At 39.4% G+C, this 16,117-nt stretch overlaps 1 protein-coding gene across 1 annotated transcript in view; it reads left to right on the top strand.

Moving 5' to 3' along the window:
- The window catches only part of CUNH1orf21 (chromosome unknown C1orf21 homolog), a 125,559-nt gene that overhangs the window by 91,649 nt on the left and 17,793 nt on the right, over positions 1–16,117 (top strand). The window contains exons 3-4 of the mRNA XM_011364547.1: positions 6,420–6,496; positions 14,196–14,256. Coding sequence (XP_011362849.1) covers positions 6,420–6,496; positions 14,196–14,256 — 138 coding nt within the window. The remainder of the gene's footprint in view (positions 1–6,419; positions 6,497–14,195; positions 14,257–16,117) is intronic.

The following is a 16,117-nucleotide window of genomic DNA, read 5'->3' as shown; positions in this document are numbered from 1 at the left end:
TTTTTTTTAATTTTTTCTATGACATTTGCAATTGCTCAATAAGGGCAGGGATCTCGTTTGTCTTTTTCTCGTTGTTTCTCTCAAAGCTTAGCAAGTTGCCCAGCCTGGAGTGAGCACACAGTAATCTTCTCGACAGCTCTCAAATCTCGTCCCTGTTCCCAGAGTAACTATCATATTAATAGGAGCTATCATTTACTGCACGCTTCTTGTATCACAAGCGACCCAGCAAAGCAGGTACTTGCTTTTACCCCCATTTCACAACTGAAGGAACTGAAGCGCAGAGGTCGAGTAATCTGCTCAGGGTCACACAGGCGGGAAGTGGAGAGGCGGTCTGTTTTCTGCTGTGCTGACCCCTCTTGTCTTAGTTCAGCCTTTCATAGACTCTCTTCTCATTTACTGGCACAGCTTCCTCGTGGCCTCTCTGCTTCCGCCTCTGAAACACAATTCTGATATTTTGCCAGAAGCTACACAAACTCCTTCATTGTTCCTCCTCGTTTCAAAGGGAAATCCAGATGGCCTAGCATGAACCCTTCCTAGCCCGGCCCCTGCCCACCTCACCACCTTATCTCTCATGTGCCCTCCTGGCACCCCGGGGCTTTCTCTGGCTGTGCCAGGCTCTGTGTGGTTCTCAGTACGTGCTACGTTCCCTTCTCCCCCTGCCAAGGTATGATTCCTTTCCTCTAGACCCAGCCCTGCCTGGTTCCTCCTCCAGGAGGCTTCCCTGACCTCCTCTTCTGCGTTAGGTGTCATCACACATACTTCTATCCTTTTTCAACGTCTGTCCACTTTTTTAGTGGATGACGATTGTATCTCTGATTTCTAAGCACAGTCTGGCACATAATACTGTGAAACACTGCTTTAGGGAAGCATGGGCTATTAGGTTTCTCTGCTATGGTTTTCCACCGGGTTAGAATAAGCAGAGCCCTTCTGCTAGCCTGTGCTGGACATGTAGCACGTGCAAGACATAAACTTAAACTACTGATATAAGGGGTTGTTTTTTATTGTAACATAAACTACCCTTTCCTAACTGAAACAAACATCTTGGGCAAAAATCGAAGATGGTTCTTTGAAATTAGTTAGTTCTCTGGATGTGTATATATTTCTTTGAAAAACCTGAAGATACGGCACCTTGTTGAAGATATTCTTAATTTGTGATTCTCAGTGGAATTTCTAATGTTATAGTTTGCTTCTTTTAAATTACTGACATAGTGACTTAATGACTTTGTTCTGGATTTGTTGGTATACGATTAAATCTGTTCTGAGCAATTCCTTACAATGCTGTTTACTTTTTAAAGAATATTTTAAATGTTTTCAATGAGACTTGAGAAGCCACTATGTGAAAAATATTAGATGCTTTAAAACTGACTTGCCCCACTTAACATTTGTTTGATATAAAATGATGTACATGGTTGTATTTTAATTTATAGAAAAAAGATTTCCATAAAGCCGAGAATTTTCATGCCAGCTTCATCACTACTAAATAATTTCAACAAAATACTAATAATTCTAATAATCTCTTTGAGCAGGTGACTTTAAGGGAGGTGTTGACTTTACGTAACTATAATGATACTGGTGGGCCCAAGTCAACAGCTGCATCTAGAAGCTTCGGCCTTACCATTTGTTTCCATCCAGACATTCTCAGCTAATCACCATCATTCAGAAGACAGAAGATAAAACTTCTTTATATTTGAAGTAGGCAGTGTGCTATCTCATGTTAATACTACTTGAGAAATCGCACGTACAACATCAAATGAGATTGTGCTCTTAGAAAGAATACATTCTGTGGGTTATATCCCAAAAGCCGGAATGATTACTCATTTATTTATAGCTGAATGTGTTCTTATTCTTTAAATATGTGTGCCCCACCGCACCAATCTCCTAATTCTAGTTAATAAATAACCTTTTCCAGTGTTCATGTACTTTGTGAGATGCAGTGGTTCAAATGTACACACGAACACGCTCTGTGCATGGAGAGGAACCCCGTGAGAGTTTCTGTTTGGTGTCTTTGTGTCTTTCCTCCGAGTCAGTTCCTCATCAGCAGCCTCTGGAGCTGTTACTCCGACCTCCACTGCTTTCCTCTCAGCCTCCAGCTTCCTGCGTCCATCAGACCCTGAGATTTCTTTATACTGCTGGGCCCCCCAAAAAAGAAAGTGAGGTTTCTCCCACACTTCCAACCCAGAACCAACTCAGGAAACCTCACAAGGCCGCCGCTGCCTAAGTCCCCTGAGACTCTGTGGGACACCACCGGCAAGAACGTGATGGGAAAAAGAAGTTTTATCTCTGGCCAACAGGGAGGTGAAGTTTGAGGGAATTTTTTGAAGAAACTGTCAGTTCCTGTTGGTAGCGTGACTTTCCCTTAGAGAGATGCCACCCAGGGGTCCGGGAGCAGTAGCATGAATTCGGTTGGTCTGACTGTCGCCAGCATCAGAGAAACTAAGAAGGGAAAGACAAGTCTACTCTAGACACTGACAGGTGTGTTCTGTTCACAAAGAAATAAAATTATTCCAGGCGCCAGGAGAAAGTTGTTCGATTTGCTGTTTAAATAAACCTGTCACTACCTGACATTAGTTTGCAAACGTTTTTGAAACATGGAGGTGTTTTTCAGCTGATGGAGCCCCTGAGTGTCACAAAGTTGACACGTTTGCTCCTCCAGTGGACCCCTGGACCCCGGGGCTGGGTTTGGAAACTGCCCTGTGGAAAGCCGATGGGGGAATCCGGCGCTTTTCCATTTTCGAAAAGTTTGGTGACATCTTAAATAGTTCAGTGTAAATTTACCATGTCACATAATCTAGCAATTCCACTCCTAGGGATCTGCCCAAGAGAAATGAAAATATATGTCCCCACAAAGACTCGTATGCGAATGGTCATAGCAGGTTATTCATAACAACTGCTGTCTGGGAACAATCCAATGGCCCCAAAGAGATGAACGAATAAACAAAGGCGGTATATCCTACATTGGAATGTTATTTAGCCATTAAAATAAGTGAAATGCTGAAATTTGCTACAATATGGATGAACCTCAAAAACATTTTACTGAGTGAAAAATGCCAGACACAAAAGGTTATATATATATAGATAGATAGATAGATAGATAGATAGATAGATAGGAATATATATTTCATTTATATGAATCTAGAAAAGGCAAATTCATAGATGGAAAGCAGACTCGTGGTTTCCCAGGCCTACACATGAGAACATGAAATAACTGCAAATGGATGTGAGGAAATGTTTTGGGATGATAGAACTTTTCTAAAACTGGATCGTGGCGATAATTGCACAGCTCTGTAAATTCATTAAAATCACTTAATCATGCATTAATAATGGGGGAATTTTATAGAATATAAATTCTACCTCATAAGGTGGTTAAATATTTTAAATAAGGCATGTAGCATAACTAAATAATCAGTACTTCTTTTCTCTGCAAAAGAAGTAGACGCTGTGGCCTTCAGACTCTAAAAGTTCCCGAGACCTTCTCAGGGACTCCTCCAGCTGATTTTCCTAATAATAACTAAGAAACGCTTTGCCTTTTTTGCTGTGTTGACATTTGCACTGATGGTGCAAAAGCGAGGGAAGAAAAACCGCTGACCCTTTAGCACAGATCCAGGCAGCGCCACCAGACCCCATCAGCAGTCACTGTATTTCTGCCTCCATGCACTCATCGTGGAAGGATGCGTTCCATTTCCACTTAAGAATGTCCTTTATGAAACGGTAAAAATTACTTAATTTTATTAAATCCTGCATGTTGGATGCATATGTTTTTTTTATAGTCTACATGATGAAATGGGAAATAGACAAAGTATTTCTTCAGACTTGGGTATTCGGCAAAACTTTTCTCAAAGGTGAATGCAGAGAACTTGTCACTTCAAAGGAAACAATTGGCAGTATTTGTTGCCAGTCATGAAATTCAGACTTTAAACCAAAAGTAGAATTTTGGAAAACTTTATACCACCATGAGTTTGACAGCTTCTGTCCCAATTTTTCTGATGAGATTGATGGTGATTTTAATAAATATGGTTTTTTCATATTGTAGAATGAAATGTATTAAAATTTGGAGACTATAGCAAAGAGATCTTGATACTAAAAAGTTTGAGAACTGCTGGCCAGTGGCTAATAGCATGGACTCTGGGGCCATTCTGCATGGGTTCAGATCCTAACACTGTCACTTAAGTGTATGATCTCAGGTAAGTGCTTCGCCTCTCTGTGCCCCAGCTTCCTCATCTATAAAAATGGCGCTAATAATGGTACCTATCTCAGAGAGGTATTGTGGGCATAAAAATGAGTTGATATGTGTAAATATTTATGAACATTAAAAGGAGTTCATGTCTGTCAATCACTTAAAATAGTGCCTGACATAGTAAGTGCTCAGTGAGTCGTTATTATGGACTTTGGTGAGTGGTGATTTGTAAAAACAAATACATTATAAATATATAAGGGATAGAAAGCTCTATGTAATTTAATGTACTTTATTTTTCTCTGAAGTCTGAAGCCGCATTTCCTCCCTTTGCCTCCCTCCCACCTTTGGCCCTCACACTTCCCAGAAGTGCATACCTGTGTGTGCTGTCCTGAGGGGTCACCTGAGTAGGAGGGCTCTGCTCATCCGTTGAGTTTCTGTTATTTGGGGGAAATTCCTTCTTTGCTTAGCAACCACACGATGTGTTTTGAAGGAAGATTTGGCGAGGCAATGTAATTATGAAGGGTACAGTTTAATAAATTGAATATAACCCATACCGTTGTATGTCATCTGTATCCTTAAAATTAGAAGCCACTTACCTGACCCAGCAATGTTTGAAATTGCCATGTGTCATTTAGTTTCAAAGAGTTCGAGAAGTTATGTGACTAGAGAAAAAGTATAAGGTTCTGTCATATCAAATAGGTCCATTTTTAATGCTTAATCTATGCGTACAGAAAGTTTAAGGGAGAAAAATGACTAAGGTGGAGGGAACCTACGTCTTTGGTCCAGCAGAGAGACTACATTTGAGCTATTTGTATCTCTAACTGTTAAAAGGAAGTTGATTAATTCTACTAATATTTGGTAAGCGCCTCCCATGAGGTGCCAGGCACTGTGGCCCAGATGGGGAAGAGGGGACGTAGGCCCACCCTCCTGGAGTTATCGCGTTAGACTTTCTAGTTGTTCTCCCCTCTGCTTTGTAAAAAACAAGGTAGTTCATCTGTTGTTCTCTGACCCCATCAGCAGAAGAAACAATACGTCGATCATATTTTTTAAATATTCATGAAAACATTCTTAAGTTCAGTGAAAGTAAGGTAAACTTCAAAAGAATCATAATGATTCATTTTTTTCCTCCTAGAAGATCACAAACAAAATTACATTCTGGTTTGGAATACCAATGTTATACAGATAAGCTCGTGTTAAATGATAAATAATAACAATGAGGGCATGTAAATCCTTGGAGGTTCATTGACATCAATGGCTTTTGCTGTCCTAAGAGAAATATGGACTTCAAATTTTGAGTTCATTTTGGGACCATCTCTTTTGTGCCATCCCACATCACTCTGCAAGTGGTTGAGAACGAGTTTTTATGCCTCTCTCTAATCTGGGTCTTTAATTATTGCCACACCTCAGCTTCCTTGAGTGTATACAGTTACTTAAATATTAGTATATATTCTAAATTTAAATTAGTTTAGCCTTTCATTTCATTTTAAGGGTATGTTTTGTGAGCAAATTATAAAGTATCTCTAATATTTTTAAAAATACAGTGTTTGTAAAAATACAGAGCAGTAATATGATTGAGATGGTGTGCTTACTGATATATCAGTATTTTAAGACTTGGGGGTGTTTCTTTCCCATGTGGTTGGTTTACTGGGCATAAGAAATCAGACCAGGCTAACAGCCAAAAAGTGCCTCTTGAATACAGGCTGGTATTGAATTTTATTAATTCAACTGAATTCAATCCCAATATTTGTTGTGGGTGGAAAACGGTTATTTTTTAGTCATGTTCTTATCCCTGTTACTGTTAGGGCCTTGCGCAAACTTTATGTCTCAATAACCACCGTTGTCTTTTACAAATAAAACGCATTGAAGTCGGTTAACCTGGGCAAGTCAGCAGAGGCAGTGATTGTCCTTCCGCTGCTCTTTTTTGACACTAGAATCTTCTGTTCTTTGATTCTCTTACCATTTTCAATAACTCACCCTAAAAATCAAATATTAGTTGTACTTACTTTTCTAAACAGAGTCATAGTTGTTATAAAGCTATTGCTCTTTTCATGACCATGCTCCCAGTTAAAATATTTGACAGTTCTACCTGGACCATGCAACATCTTTGCAAGGGCTTTTGTCCTTGTGAAGGAACCAACTGTGGAGAGTTCCAAACAAATCTAGTATTTGTGCGATGAAAATTTATGCTGTCATCAAATTGCTGATTCTCATCCTTTCTTTTAATGTGTACATTTATGTGTTTCAGGAAAAAAGTGCCAGTTCCAATGCAAGACTTAAAACAAATAAAGAGATTCCAGGATTAGTTCATCAACCCAGAGCCAAGTAAGTTCTGGTTTCCATTTTGTTATCTTATTTTTAAAGCTAAAAATATTTTCAGAGTGAGTTTTATATTGCCTACCAGATAATCAAGACTTGTTATAAAGCTTCAGTAATTGCAACTGGTGTGGTTTGGTCTAACAGAAAATAATAGACAGTCCCAAAACAGACCCAGAGTGGATATTGAAAACCAGTTAGAAGAAAATAAAGGGGAATATTTTTATGAACACGGGGTAGGGAAAATTTTCGAATAAGTCACAAAAGATGTAGATCATAAGGAAAATGATTAATTATTATGATCATATTAAAATTGAGAACTTCTGTTTATCGAATATACTGAAAGGGAGAGTAAAAGGCCACAAAGTAATGGAATGGTTTTCAATGCACATAATTGAAAATAGTCGGATTTCCAGAATACATGAAGTGATTCTACAAATCACTAAGTAAGACAGAGAATGCATAGAAAAACAGGCTAAAGACATGAACAACCATTTGACTGAAGAGGAAACATGAATGGCCACTGTATATGAACAAAAGCCAGTTCATGCAACAAGATAAGCAAAAATTTAGAACTCTGACAATACAAAGGGTTGACCAGAATTTGGAACAAAGGCACTCTTAACTCCTGCTGGTGGGAATACACACTGGTACAAATGCTTCAAAAAACAATCTGTATTATCTAGTAAAATTGTCCCTACATAGTCCTTCTCCGCAACAAACTTCACTCTCAGATACATATACTAGTGAAACTCTAGGGCATGTGTGCCAGAAGAAATATCCATAGCAGCATGGTTTTATGAGCTTTTGAAGCTCTCGAAGGTAAAACACAAGCGTCCCTCAAAAATATAATGGCTAACAAAAATATGGTGCATTCTTATGGTAAAAATACTGCATATTCATGGAAATGAATGCTCTGTAGCTACACATATAAAGATGGAGGAATCTCATGAACATAAGATTGTGGCAGTAAAGTAAGGAGTGGTACCTGCCTCCATGTAGTTTTATTCATATAAAGTTGAAAAATAGGCAGAACTTAGCGATATTACATATATATGTTTGTATATATGTATATGGTAAGGTAATAAAGACAAGCAAGAAAATGAAAAGGCATTAAATTTAGTGTAGGGGTTCTTTCTGATTAAACGGAAGACGATGGGACCCTGGGTTCTATTCTTTAACCCATTTCCCATTTAGAAAAAAAAAAAAGTGCAACTCGCTGCCAGCTTTAACTTAATTTTACATAAACACTCTCTTTGAGGCTGAAACGAATCTGACTCGTTTTCAATATGAAAATGAAATATAAAAACTGTTCTTGGAGGTATTTCTAAAGAGAACTTGTTGCTAATCCTAATGTAACAGAAATGTATATGATGATCAGCTATTAAATAATTTTTTTCATATGGTAAATTTGAAAGCACGGAACAACACAAAGCGGAATATTTAGGATTTGACATTTTCGGCGATCGAGAATTACTGTATTTTGTAAATAGAAATACCACTACTAAAAACAGAATGCTATAAATAGAAAAATGTCGTTTATTTCCAAAGACTAACGATATACTACAGTGATGTGAAATAGTAATAAAACGAGATATTTTGTGGCAAACTTTGGGGGTAAGGTTAGGACTATAATCTGTGAGTTATCTCGGGATGAACACGGCATCCACCTCTAGCGAGGATTCTTGGGGCAAACGGGAAATGGATTAATCCGAGTGGTGATTACATGGGTGTCCCTTTAATTATTATTATTTAAAAACATGCAAATACCATGTTTTCTTTTCCATGTGTTATGTTTTTCACAATTAAAAAGTTAAAAGAGAATAATGAGTAGTTTTCTAGATTGTTCTAGAACTGAATCTACCTTGGTAATAAACTGAAATGCACTTTATGTGACTTTGAAGCTACCTCTCCTTTCTTCGAAGAGGCTCCGTTATCCTAGAGGCTCCAAGTTGCTTTTGTGGTATTCTCTCAAAATGTGCATAAATTCCCTGGGGGGTCCTGATCATATTAGTACCTTTGAACAGTCACCCCACTCCCTAAATCAATGGGACCATTACGTATACGTAATTGTAGCCCCACGAGTCAAAATCACAATCAGAGGAAGTTGTATTATCTCTGGTTCCTCCCAGGAAATTGAGACAAAAATAACCTAGTTCATAATCCCTTTAACCTGGCCCAGTGCCTGTGGCATTGCTACAGCCATGGCTACCGTGATACGGAGGTCAGGACTCTTCAGGGGGTGGTGCATGAGCTCAAAGATTTCATGTTTTTCATTTCAAAGAAAAGGAGACATTTTAAAATCCACTTATCATGTGCAATGTCAGTATAATGGTACAACCGGATTTTGTACCCATGGATGAGTAGAACGCTGTGATCACAGCCTCCCGTGTTCCCTTCACTGGCGTCATCAGCCCTTGGGGATAACAAACATCTGAGGACAGAGTCAATCATCTTTACATCCAAGCCATTTGATAGGTGTCGTTTTTTTAAGTGTTTCCCTTATCTAGGAGTTCTAAGGAGAGACTGGATTAAGGAAGATTTCTTTTTTCCCTTTAGAGCAAATGGTTATTTAACTTTTTCACACTAAAACGGCACGCTTGCAAACTGGCATGGGCTGAAGTTCTTGGAGAAGCTGATTAAATTGGCTCATGTGTTTACATTAAAATTATGAAGAAAATCCTCTGTTTCCCACACAGCAGCATGCTCGTGAGTGTGTGCATATGCGCGTGTGTGTGTGTGCGTGTGTGTTCTAAACTATGAGTCAGAACATGGGGTTCCTGGAATTCAACTAAGAAATCTTCCTAGAGGGCCAAGAAGAGTTTACTTCTCCCACCTGCTGACATATAGGATCAAGGAGACTCTTAATTATTGTGCATTTGCATCAAATAAAATAATTTCTTTTCTCATGAATGGAAAGACAGTCTTATACCAAATAATGGCAGACTGATTAATAATAAAGGCAGATAATCCTCACTTCTTCATTTGATGCAACACATAGCACACATTCTTATTGACTTTGTGATCTCAGGCAAGTGACTAATGTCTTTGAGCTTCAGTTTTCTCAGAGAAAAATGGAGGTGAGCAACCCTGTCTTATGGTCTGGAGATTAAATGAAATAACGTGTGCCCAGTGCTTATCACAACATCTGGCGCTTGGTAAGAACCTTAGTAATTAGAAACCACCCAAATGCCCTTTAACAGGAAATTAGGCAAACAAACGACACTATATTCACACAATGGAATATTAAAGTTAATATTAAATGAGTTCATTTAAAGTTAATATTTAAATTAGTTAAAATGAATGTACTGCAGCAATTACAACGCTGGATGGACCTTAGCAAAATAAAACAGAAGAAATGAGCAAGCCCTGACTGATGATATAGAGCATGATGCACTCTTATGTTAAGTTAAAAACAACTAAAATAAATCCACAGTTGCGTGGGAGGAAGATAAGGTAGCTCTAGGTTGTTGTCATGGTCATTAGCTCCTAGCAAGGGTGTGTCATAATGTGAGGATTAGAATCAACCCCTCTTCCCTGAGGTCCAGTTGAAAAATAATGGTGATCATGAAGAAATAGCTGTGTTCTGGCCAAGATTTGCCAGGAACCCACTGAGTAATTGAATTTCATCTTTGCAGGTAAACTCTTAGGGCATGAAGACCTTGCTTCCTCATACTCTTGTGGCTTAAGTTTTTATTATCTAGAAGCTTTTTTTTTTTTTAAGTCACTAAACACGAAAGCCATGTATCTTTCAGCTCTAAAGCTCATTTTATCTACCTTACGTTCATTTGCTTGCTTGTCATTAAGATTCCATCGCGTTGTCATCCCTTGTCTCATGAAGCTGAGAAGTTGCAGAAAGAAGACCTTCTGCTGGCTCAAGGTTAAGTCATGAGAGCTTTGCCAGCGCCAGCTGGAGGTCCCAAGAAGTGCACTGGGTTTTCCAAGGTTGAGTCGTATTTATTAGAGAGAAATAGGAATTACTGAAATCGTTAAGCTTTTTTAGTTACAGCAGGCACCAACATACAGGCTTTTATAAAAGATCTTTGGATCTAATTAATCTTAGCCATCAAGTATTTGTAATTTATATGCAAAATCATAAACAATTCAATCATCCCTTTCTAACATCTTGAAGAAAGATAGAAAGCCAGCGTGCTTTTCTTCTTCCTCACTCCTCACTCACCATCATCAAATTGTGCATCAGAAAGCATTTTAGAACCGAGTCATTACCCAGGGACTGTTTTTCACGGCGCAGTTTATAGTCTCGATTAAAAACTAGTATTAAACCAGTGTTGGTACAGTCTCCACATAAGAAGAGGCCAGACATCCACATTTATCTAGGCAGAAGTCAGTTGATACAGGGTAATTTATTTCACCTGAGTAAAAACGTTGTGTCTGTCTCTGTCGGAGAGATTTCGGAGCTTCTCTTCGAGACAGACCCATGGAGAGCAGCCTCATGATCTCAGGTACGTCGTACCTAAGATGACGCACAGGTAACAGAGACCTCGTGCGGGCGTTCGCCCCATCTGGATGTGTCTGCCACTCTTCCAGGACCACTGGAGTTTATCTGATAAGCTCATTTAGTGCATCGGGGTTTGATCATAAATAAGTCAGCCTTCCACGCAGTCTCTCCTGTCTAACACAGTCTATGTACTGTACTTCACGGTGGCAAGATAGCAAACCAGTCCGGTGGGTGACTCTTCTTGATAGGTTTTTCATTGAGGCAGAGGCAGGCAGGGATGTTCAAACTCTCTGAGACAGAGAAAAATCAGGCAGCGTTTCTGTATCAGAGGAGTGTGATTATAGAGACGTACCTGACTGAAGGCCAGTTGCCTATGTTTGGTTAGAATTGTTTCTCAAAGGGCCCCTGAGAAAATGAAAATGGTCTTTTACTTCCTAATGGTTGTATTCTCTACCCCAGAGTCAGGTAAATATTTAGTTCCAGATTCAGGTGGGGTTGAAAATACACTGGCTTGTCTAATTAATTCTGGGTTGGGTGGCTCTTGTTCAGTTTGTTTTAATCAAGAGATACTTTTTTTTTTTAATAGTTAGGAAAGATGTGGTAAAACTACACAAAACCTAAACCACTGAGGTTTCTGTTCTTGCTTTACCGTATATGCAGCCTGAGCTCGTCACCATCACCTTGGGTCCCAAGCTCCTGATATGGACCTCTGAGCCTGGGCATCCTCGATCACAGGGGTGGCAGACATATTCGCAGAGTCGCTTTTACTTAAGGCTTCCCCTCTTGTTTGTCTGATGTGCGTATGTATGAGTGCTAACCTCACGCCCCTGTTTTGATGTTGCTGCATTTCAGTGAAAGAGTTCATGGGAGCTAGTAACAGTCATAGAATGACTGGGGAAGAGACCTCCGAGACCAGCCCTCCGCTTTTACAGATGAAGAATCAGAGGCTTATACCTCACCCCTGCTAACACACTGTGCCGCCTCTGTGCGGGGTCATGAATCACATAAATTTGCATAGAGATCACTTGGTCAGTTAATTAAACATTTATTGCCCTCCTGTTACATGCAAAGCGATATATGCTAGGAATTCTAACCTACATGTTTCCACGATGAACATCAACTCCTAAAATTGCCATTTTTATGACGTCTTTTGGCATTTTCTAGAAACTAATATATATGTGTGTATATATATAAATATATTCTATACTGATAAGTATAGATAGATAGATCTATAGATATAGATACAGATATACGTACAGATATAGATATAGATGATGATAGAGATAGAGATGATAGAGATAGAGAGAGAGAGAGATAGAGATAGAGATAGAGATAGAGATAGAGATAGAGATAGAGATAGAGATACCTTTCCTGTCTAGGACCCAGAGCTATTCAGCAAACTTATCTACTGAGAGTTTGGCCAAGAACAGGAAGGATGCCCCAAAAGCGTCAGAGCAGCCACAGTGGATGCCAGGACATCCATATTCCCCGCTCAGGAGAAATCCCCCCAGCTCTCCCTGGGAGCCTGTTTACACATAACTTTAGATATGACTCTCATAAACTTGGCTGTGCTATTTCCACGCATGGAGTAGAAGCAGCAACTGGGAAGGAAACCGAAAGAGGACTCATACCTCCTCTGACAAGAGGAAATGAGAGAAAAGTTCAAAAGCGGGCAAAGAACTAAAGCCTGATAGTTCGGGCCGTTTTGCTTGAGAAGGGCCAGCTCTCCCTGTCTGAGAGGCTCGGGGGCCATCTCAGAACAGTGTTGTGACTGAAGGTCATAGACGTGGCCGCTAGTCGCTAAGTAAAAGCTGAGTCATGTTTGTGAGCGATTCTCCATAAATGAGTATACAGTTTAGAAGACGTGCAACCAGAGTGGCTCAAATGAAAAATATGTGTGGCTCTTAAAGATGTAAAACCACGAAGAATCTGGGAAAACTCAACTATGCATAAAGGCTTTTCTGTCCAGCCAGAGAAGAGACCGTTTAATATGTTCTCATCATCCCAGATTCTGCCCCGCCCTTCAAACCTGCAATAAGACAGGGCCTGTTTCTGAAACAGGGCATTTACTTTCTTTCAGTGATCATGTAAAAGATGGGCAAAAATGACATGATGTATGTCAAAGTCCTTTATAACCGTGAAAGTTGATTGCTAGTCACATACGTTTGTTTTCCTTTCGCGTCGGTGCTGATGCCACTGTGGTCCCAGATTTTAAATCTTGATTTAACACATGGGAAAACCTTGGCCCCCTTGTCTGTCACAGGAGGTCTAAAGGGTTTGGGATCACTTGTGCCACACACACTCTGGCCCTTAAAGGATGAGGCATAATGCTAAGGGGTATGTCAGGTAGGCTGCTCGCCGCATCTGGACTTGAAGAGAAGAAGCTACTCCAGAGCCAGGTCCCTGCTCCACCCACAGCCACTTCAACCAGGAGGCACCGACGGCCAGCGACACAAGCGCTGTGTGGTGTGTCTGTCACCCCAGCGTCCCGAACCTCCTTGGAACACCTACTGCTGTTTGCTAAGTAGAAACTATGGTCATTAAAACCAAGGTCCCTTCCTCCCCGCAGCCTTTGCGTCTTCTCTGTTCTCCTCACCTTCTAAGTCTCACTCCGTGTGCTGTTATATGGCACAAGAAAAGCAAACACACAGGATGAGTGCTGCTCAGATCTGCTTCCTGACTTAGTCCCGCATTCTGGTGGACTTTCAGTCCCAGAGAGGTACATTCGCTATTGCCAATGCAGAAGGTGTTTAGGGCCAATGTCAAGTTCTCAGCTCATTCGCTGCCAGCCCACACCTATCAGTCAGCTGAACAGTTCAGCATGCTGATACTGACAACCTTTGTAAACTGCACCTTTCGATATAATAACTAGGATATATATTTTTTTACAGTTACACACAGGGTTGAAATATGGCCTGTGCTGCTTGCCTATGCTGTTTTTAAAATCACAAATGGGTATCTGAAGAAAAAATTTGGCATGCACTTCCCAGAAACATCACTGTAAATAACATGTGCTTTGCAAGGAAATTGTATTTCTTAAATCATAAGCCCTGATAAACTATTATGAAATGCATTTCTAAGATTACTGTAATAACATTTATCCCTACTGTAACTTCAGAGTATTTCAGTGGAAAAGTCTGCAATAAATAAATATCTGCCCGCAAAGTTTAGGGACTCGGCATTTTTATTGAGAGAGCCAGGTTTAAGAAAAAAAATGAAATATGCCCTTAACTACTCTTTGTTTTTCAGCATGCACATCTCTGAGAGCCAACAAGAATTCTTCAGAATGCTGGATGAAAAAATCGAAAAGGTAAGAAGTAAAATTAAGTACACGATTCAAGGGAACCATGCTAATTGCCTCATGATTTAAGTAACTATATTCCGGTTTTTGTTACAAAGTTATTAGGTTTTTTTTCTTTTTTATCCCTTTTCTAAATTTTATTTTATCATAAGTTTCAAGTATACAGAACATCGGTTAGACATTTATATAGTTTATAAAATGATCCCCCTAATTGCTCTTTCTCCCCTCTGGCTCTCCACCTAGCCATGGCAATAATGCTGACTGCGTTCCCTCTGCCGTGCTCCCCATTCCCGTGACCATCTATTAACTACTAATTTGTACTTCTTTAACCCTTCATCCCTTTCTCCCAGTCCTCCAGCCCCCCTCCCCTCTGGCCATTACAGGATTGTCCTCTATATTTGTGAGTCTGTTTTTTATTAGTTTTTCTTTTTTATTCTTTAGATTCCACAAAACTATTCTTGTAAGGGGAGTAGAGATTTAAAACAAAAGTACCCCCTACACCAAAAAAAATAATGTGGCTCTGAGAATATTTAATGTATATTAGAGCTTCCCAGGACCCTGGGCTATTGCTGATCATTAATTCAAGTGTGTAAAGCCAGATAGAGACTAGTAAGAACATTTGTCTGCATATTGTCTGCACTCGATGCCCTGCTCTGACCTCAGACTGCAAGCAAGGAGGCACCTGCCAAAACTTATCAAAGGCCTACTGAATGCCTGATACTGCTCTGGGTTTTTTACAAACATCACTTGCGTGTTGCGATCAATATCTGCCTCGAGGTCATGGCCGTGAGACATGAATTATCTGCATTTTACAGACAAAGAAACTGAGGCTCAGAATGCCTGAGTGATTTACCCAGATTTGCCAGACTAATAATAATAATAATTCCCCTTCTCTGTGGCTCCAAAGCAGTCTCGAAGTTGCTTTTCTAGGAATGTGTGGATTTTGCATTAACGGTAAAATACAAAGTTGATCCATGTGGAAATTGAATTTAGGATCTTAGAGTGCCATATGCTAATCAACTGAATGAAGTATGGATTACTGTAACAATTACAGGCTTACATACTTGTAGAATTTCAATTCATCACTGCAGAGGGGTGAGTTTTAACTATTAAAGCTATAAATCTGAGTGTTATCATTTGAAAGCTTTAGTCGGAAAAAAATAAAATCGTAAATTCAGAACATATCACTGGTTAAGGCATCACATTGAAATTTTTTTAATTTTTATATATTTGTGGTCCTTTTATCTGAGCATTTCTTTATGAATTTCTAAGTTATAGTATATATCACTCAATGGTAGATAATGAAGGAGGTCTTAAATTCATCAGTATTTCAGCAGCAGACCCCACTCTATGGCAGACCCCGTGAAAGAATAATTCTATAATCTCCAAATGCACCATTAAAAGACCAGCAAATATCACCAATGTGAAAAATTGAGATGGGTAATGAATTAAAATGGTAGTTTAGTCTATAGTACTCCATGACTATGCATACTCATTTAGAAGTGTAATATTTTTATTTTTAGTGAAATTTTGGCTTACGCATGACTTTTTAGAGGGAAAATTTCATCCACGAGTAATTACCAAGTTTCACATATTGGTTCAAAAGCTGTTCAAGTTGCTGATAGCATTTTGTTTTAGTAAAGAGAAGCATAAAAAGAAATATTTTGTTCCCACTGTATTGGTGAAGATCTTTACTTTCTCAGTCAGTTTGTTTAGATTTTTGTTCCTCCGCTAGCTTTTTGGCAATAAAAAGATCTGCTAGTACTCAGAGGTAGTCTGTAAAAATTGAAACCCGAATCGTAAGTTATCTTTATAAACCCTGACATGGCATTTAAGATGATCTAATGCTTTTCCGGTGTGTTTTCATAAG

Source organism: Pteropus vampyrus, unplaced genomic scaffold (genome assembly GCF_000151845.1).
Source record: "Pteropus vampyrus isolate Shadow unplaced genomic scaffold, Pvam_2.0 Scaffold98, whole genome shotgun sequence".
Classification (NCBI taxonomy): Eukaryota; Metazoa; Chordata; class Mammalia; order Chiroptera; family Pteropodidae; genus Pteropus; species Pteropus vampyrus.
This window is presented reverse-complemented; position numbering and strand designations above follow the sequence as displayed.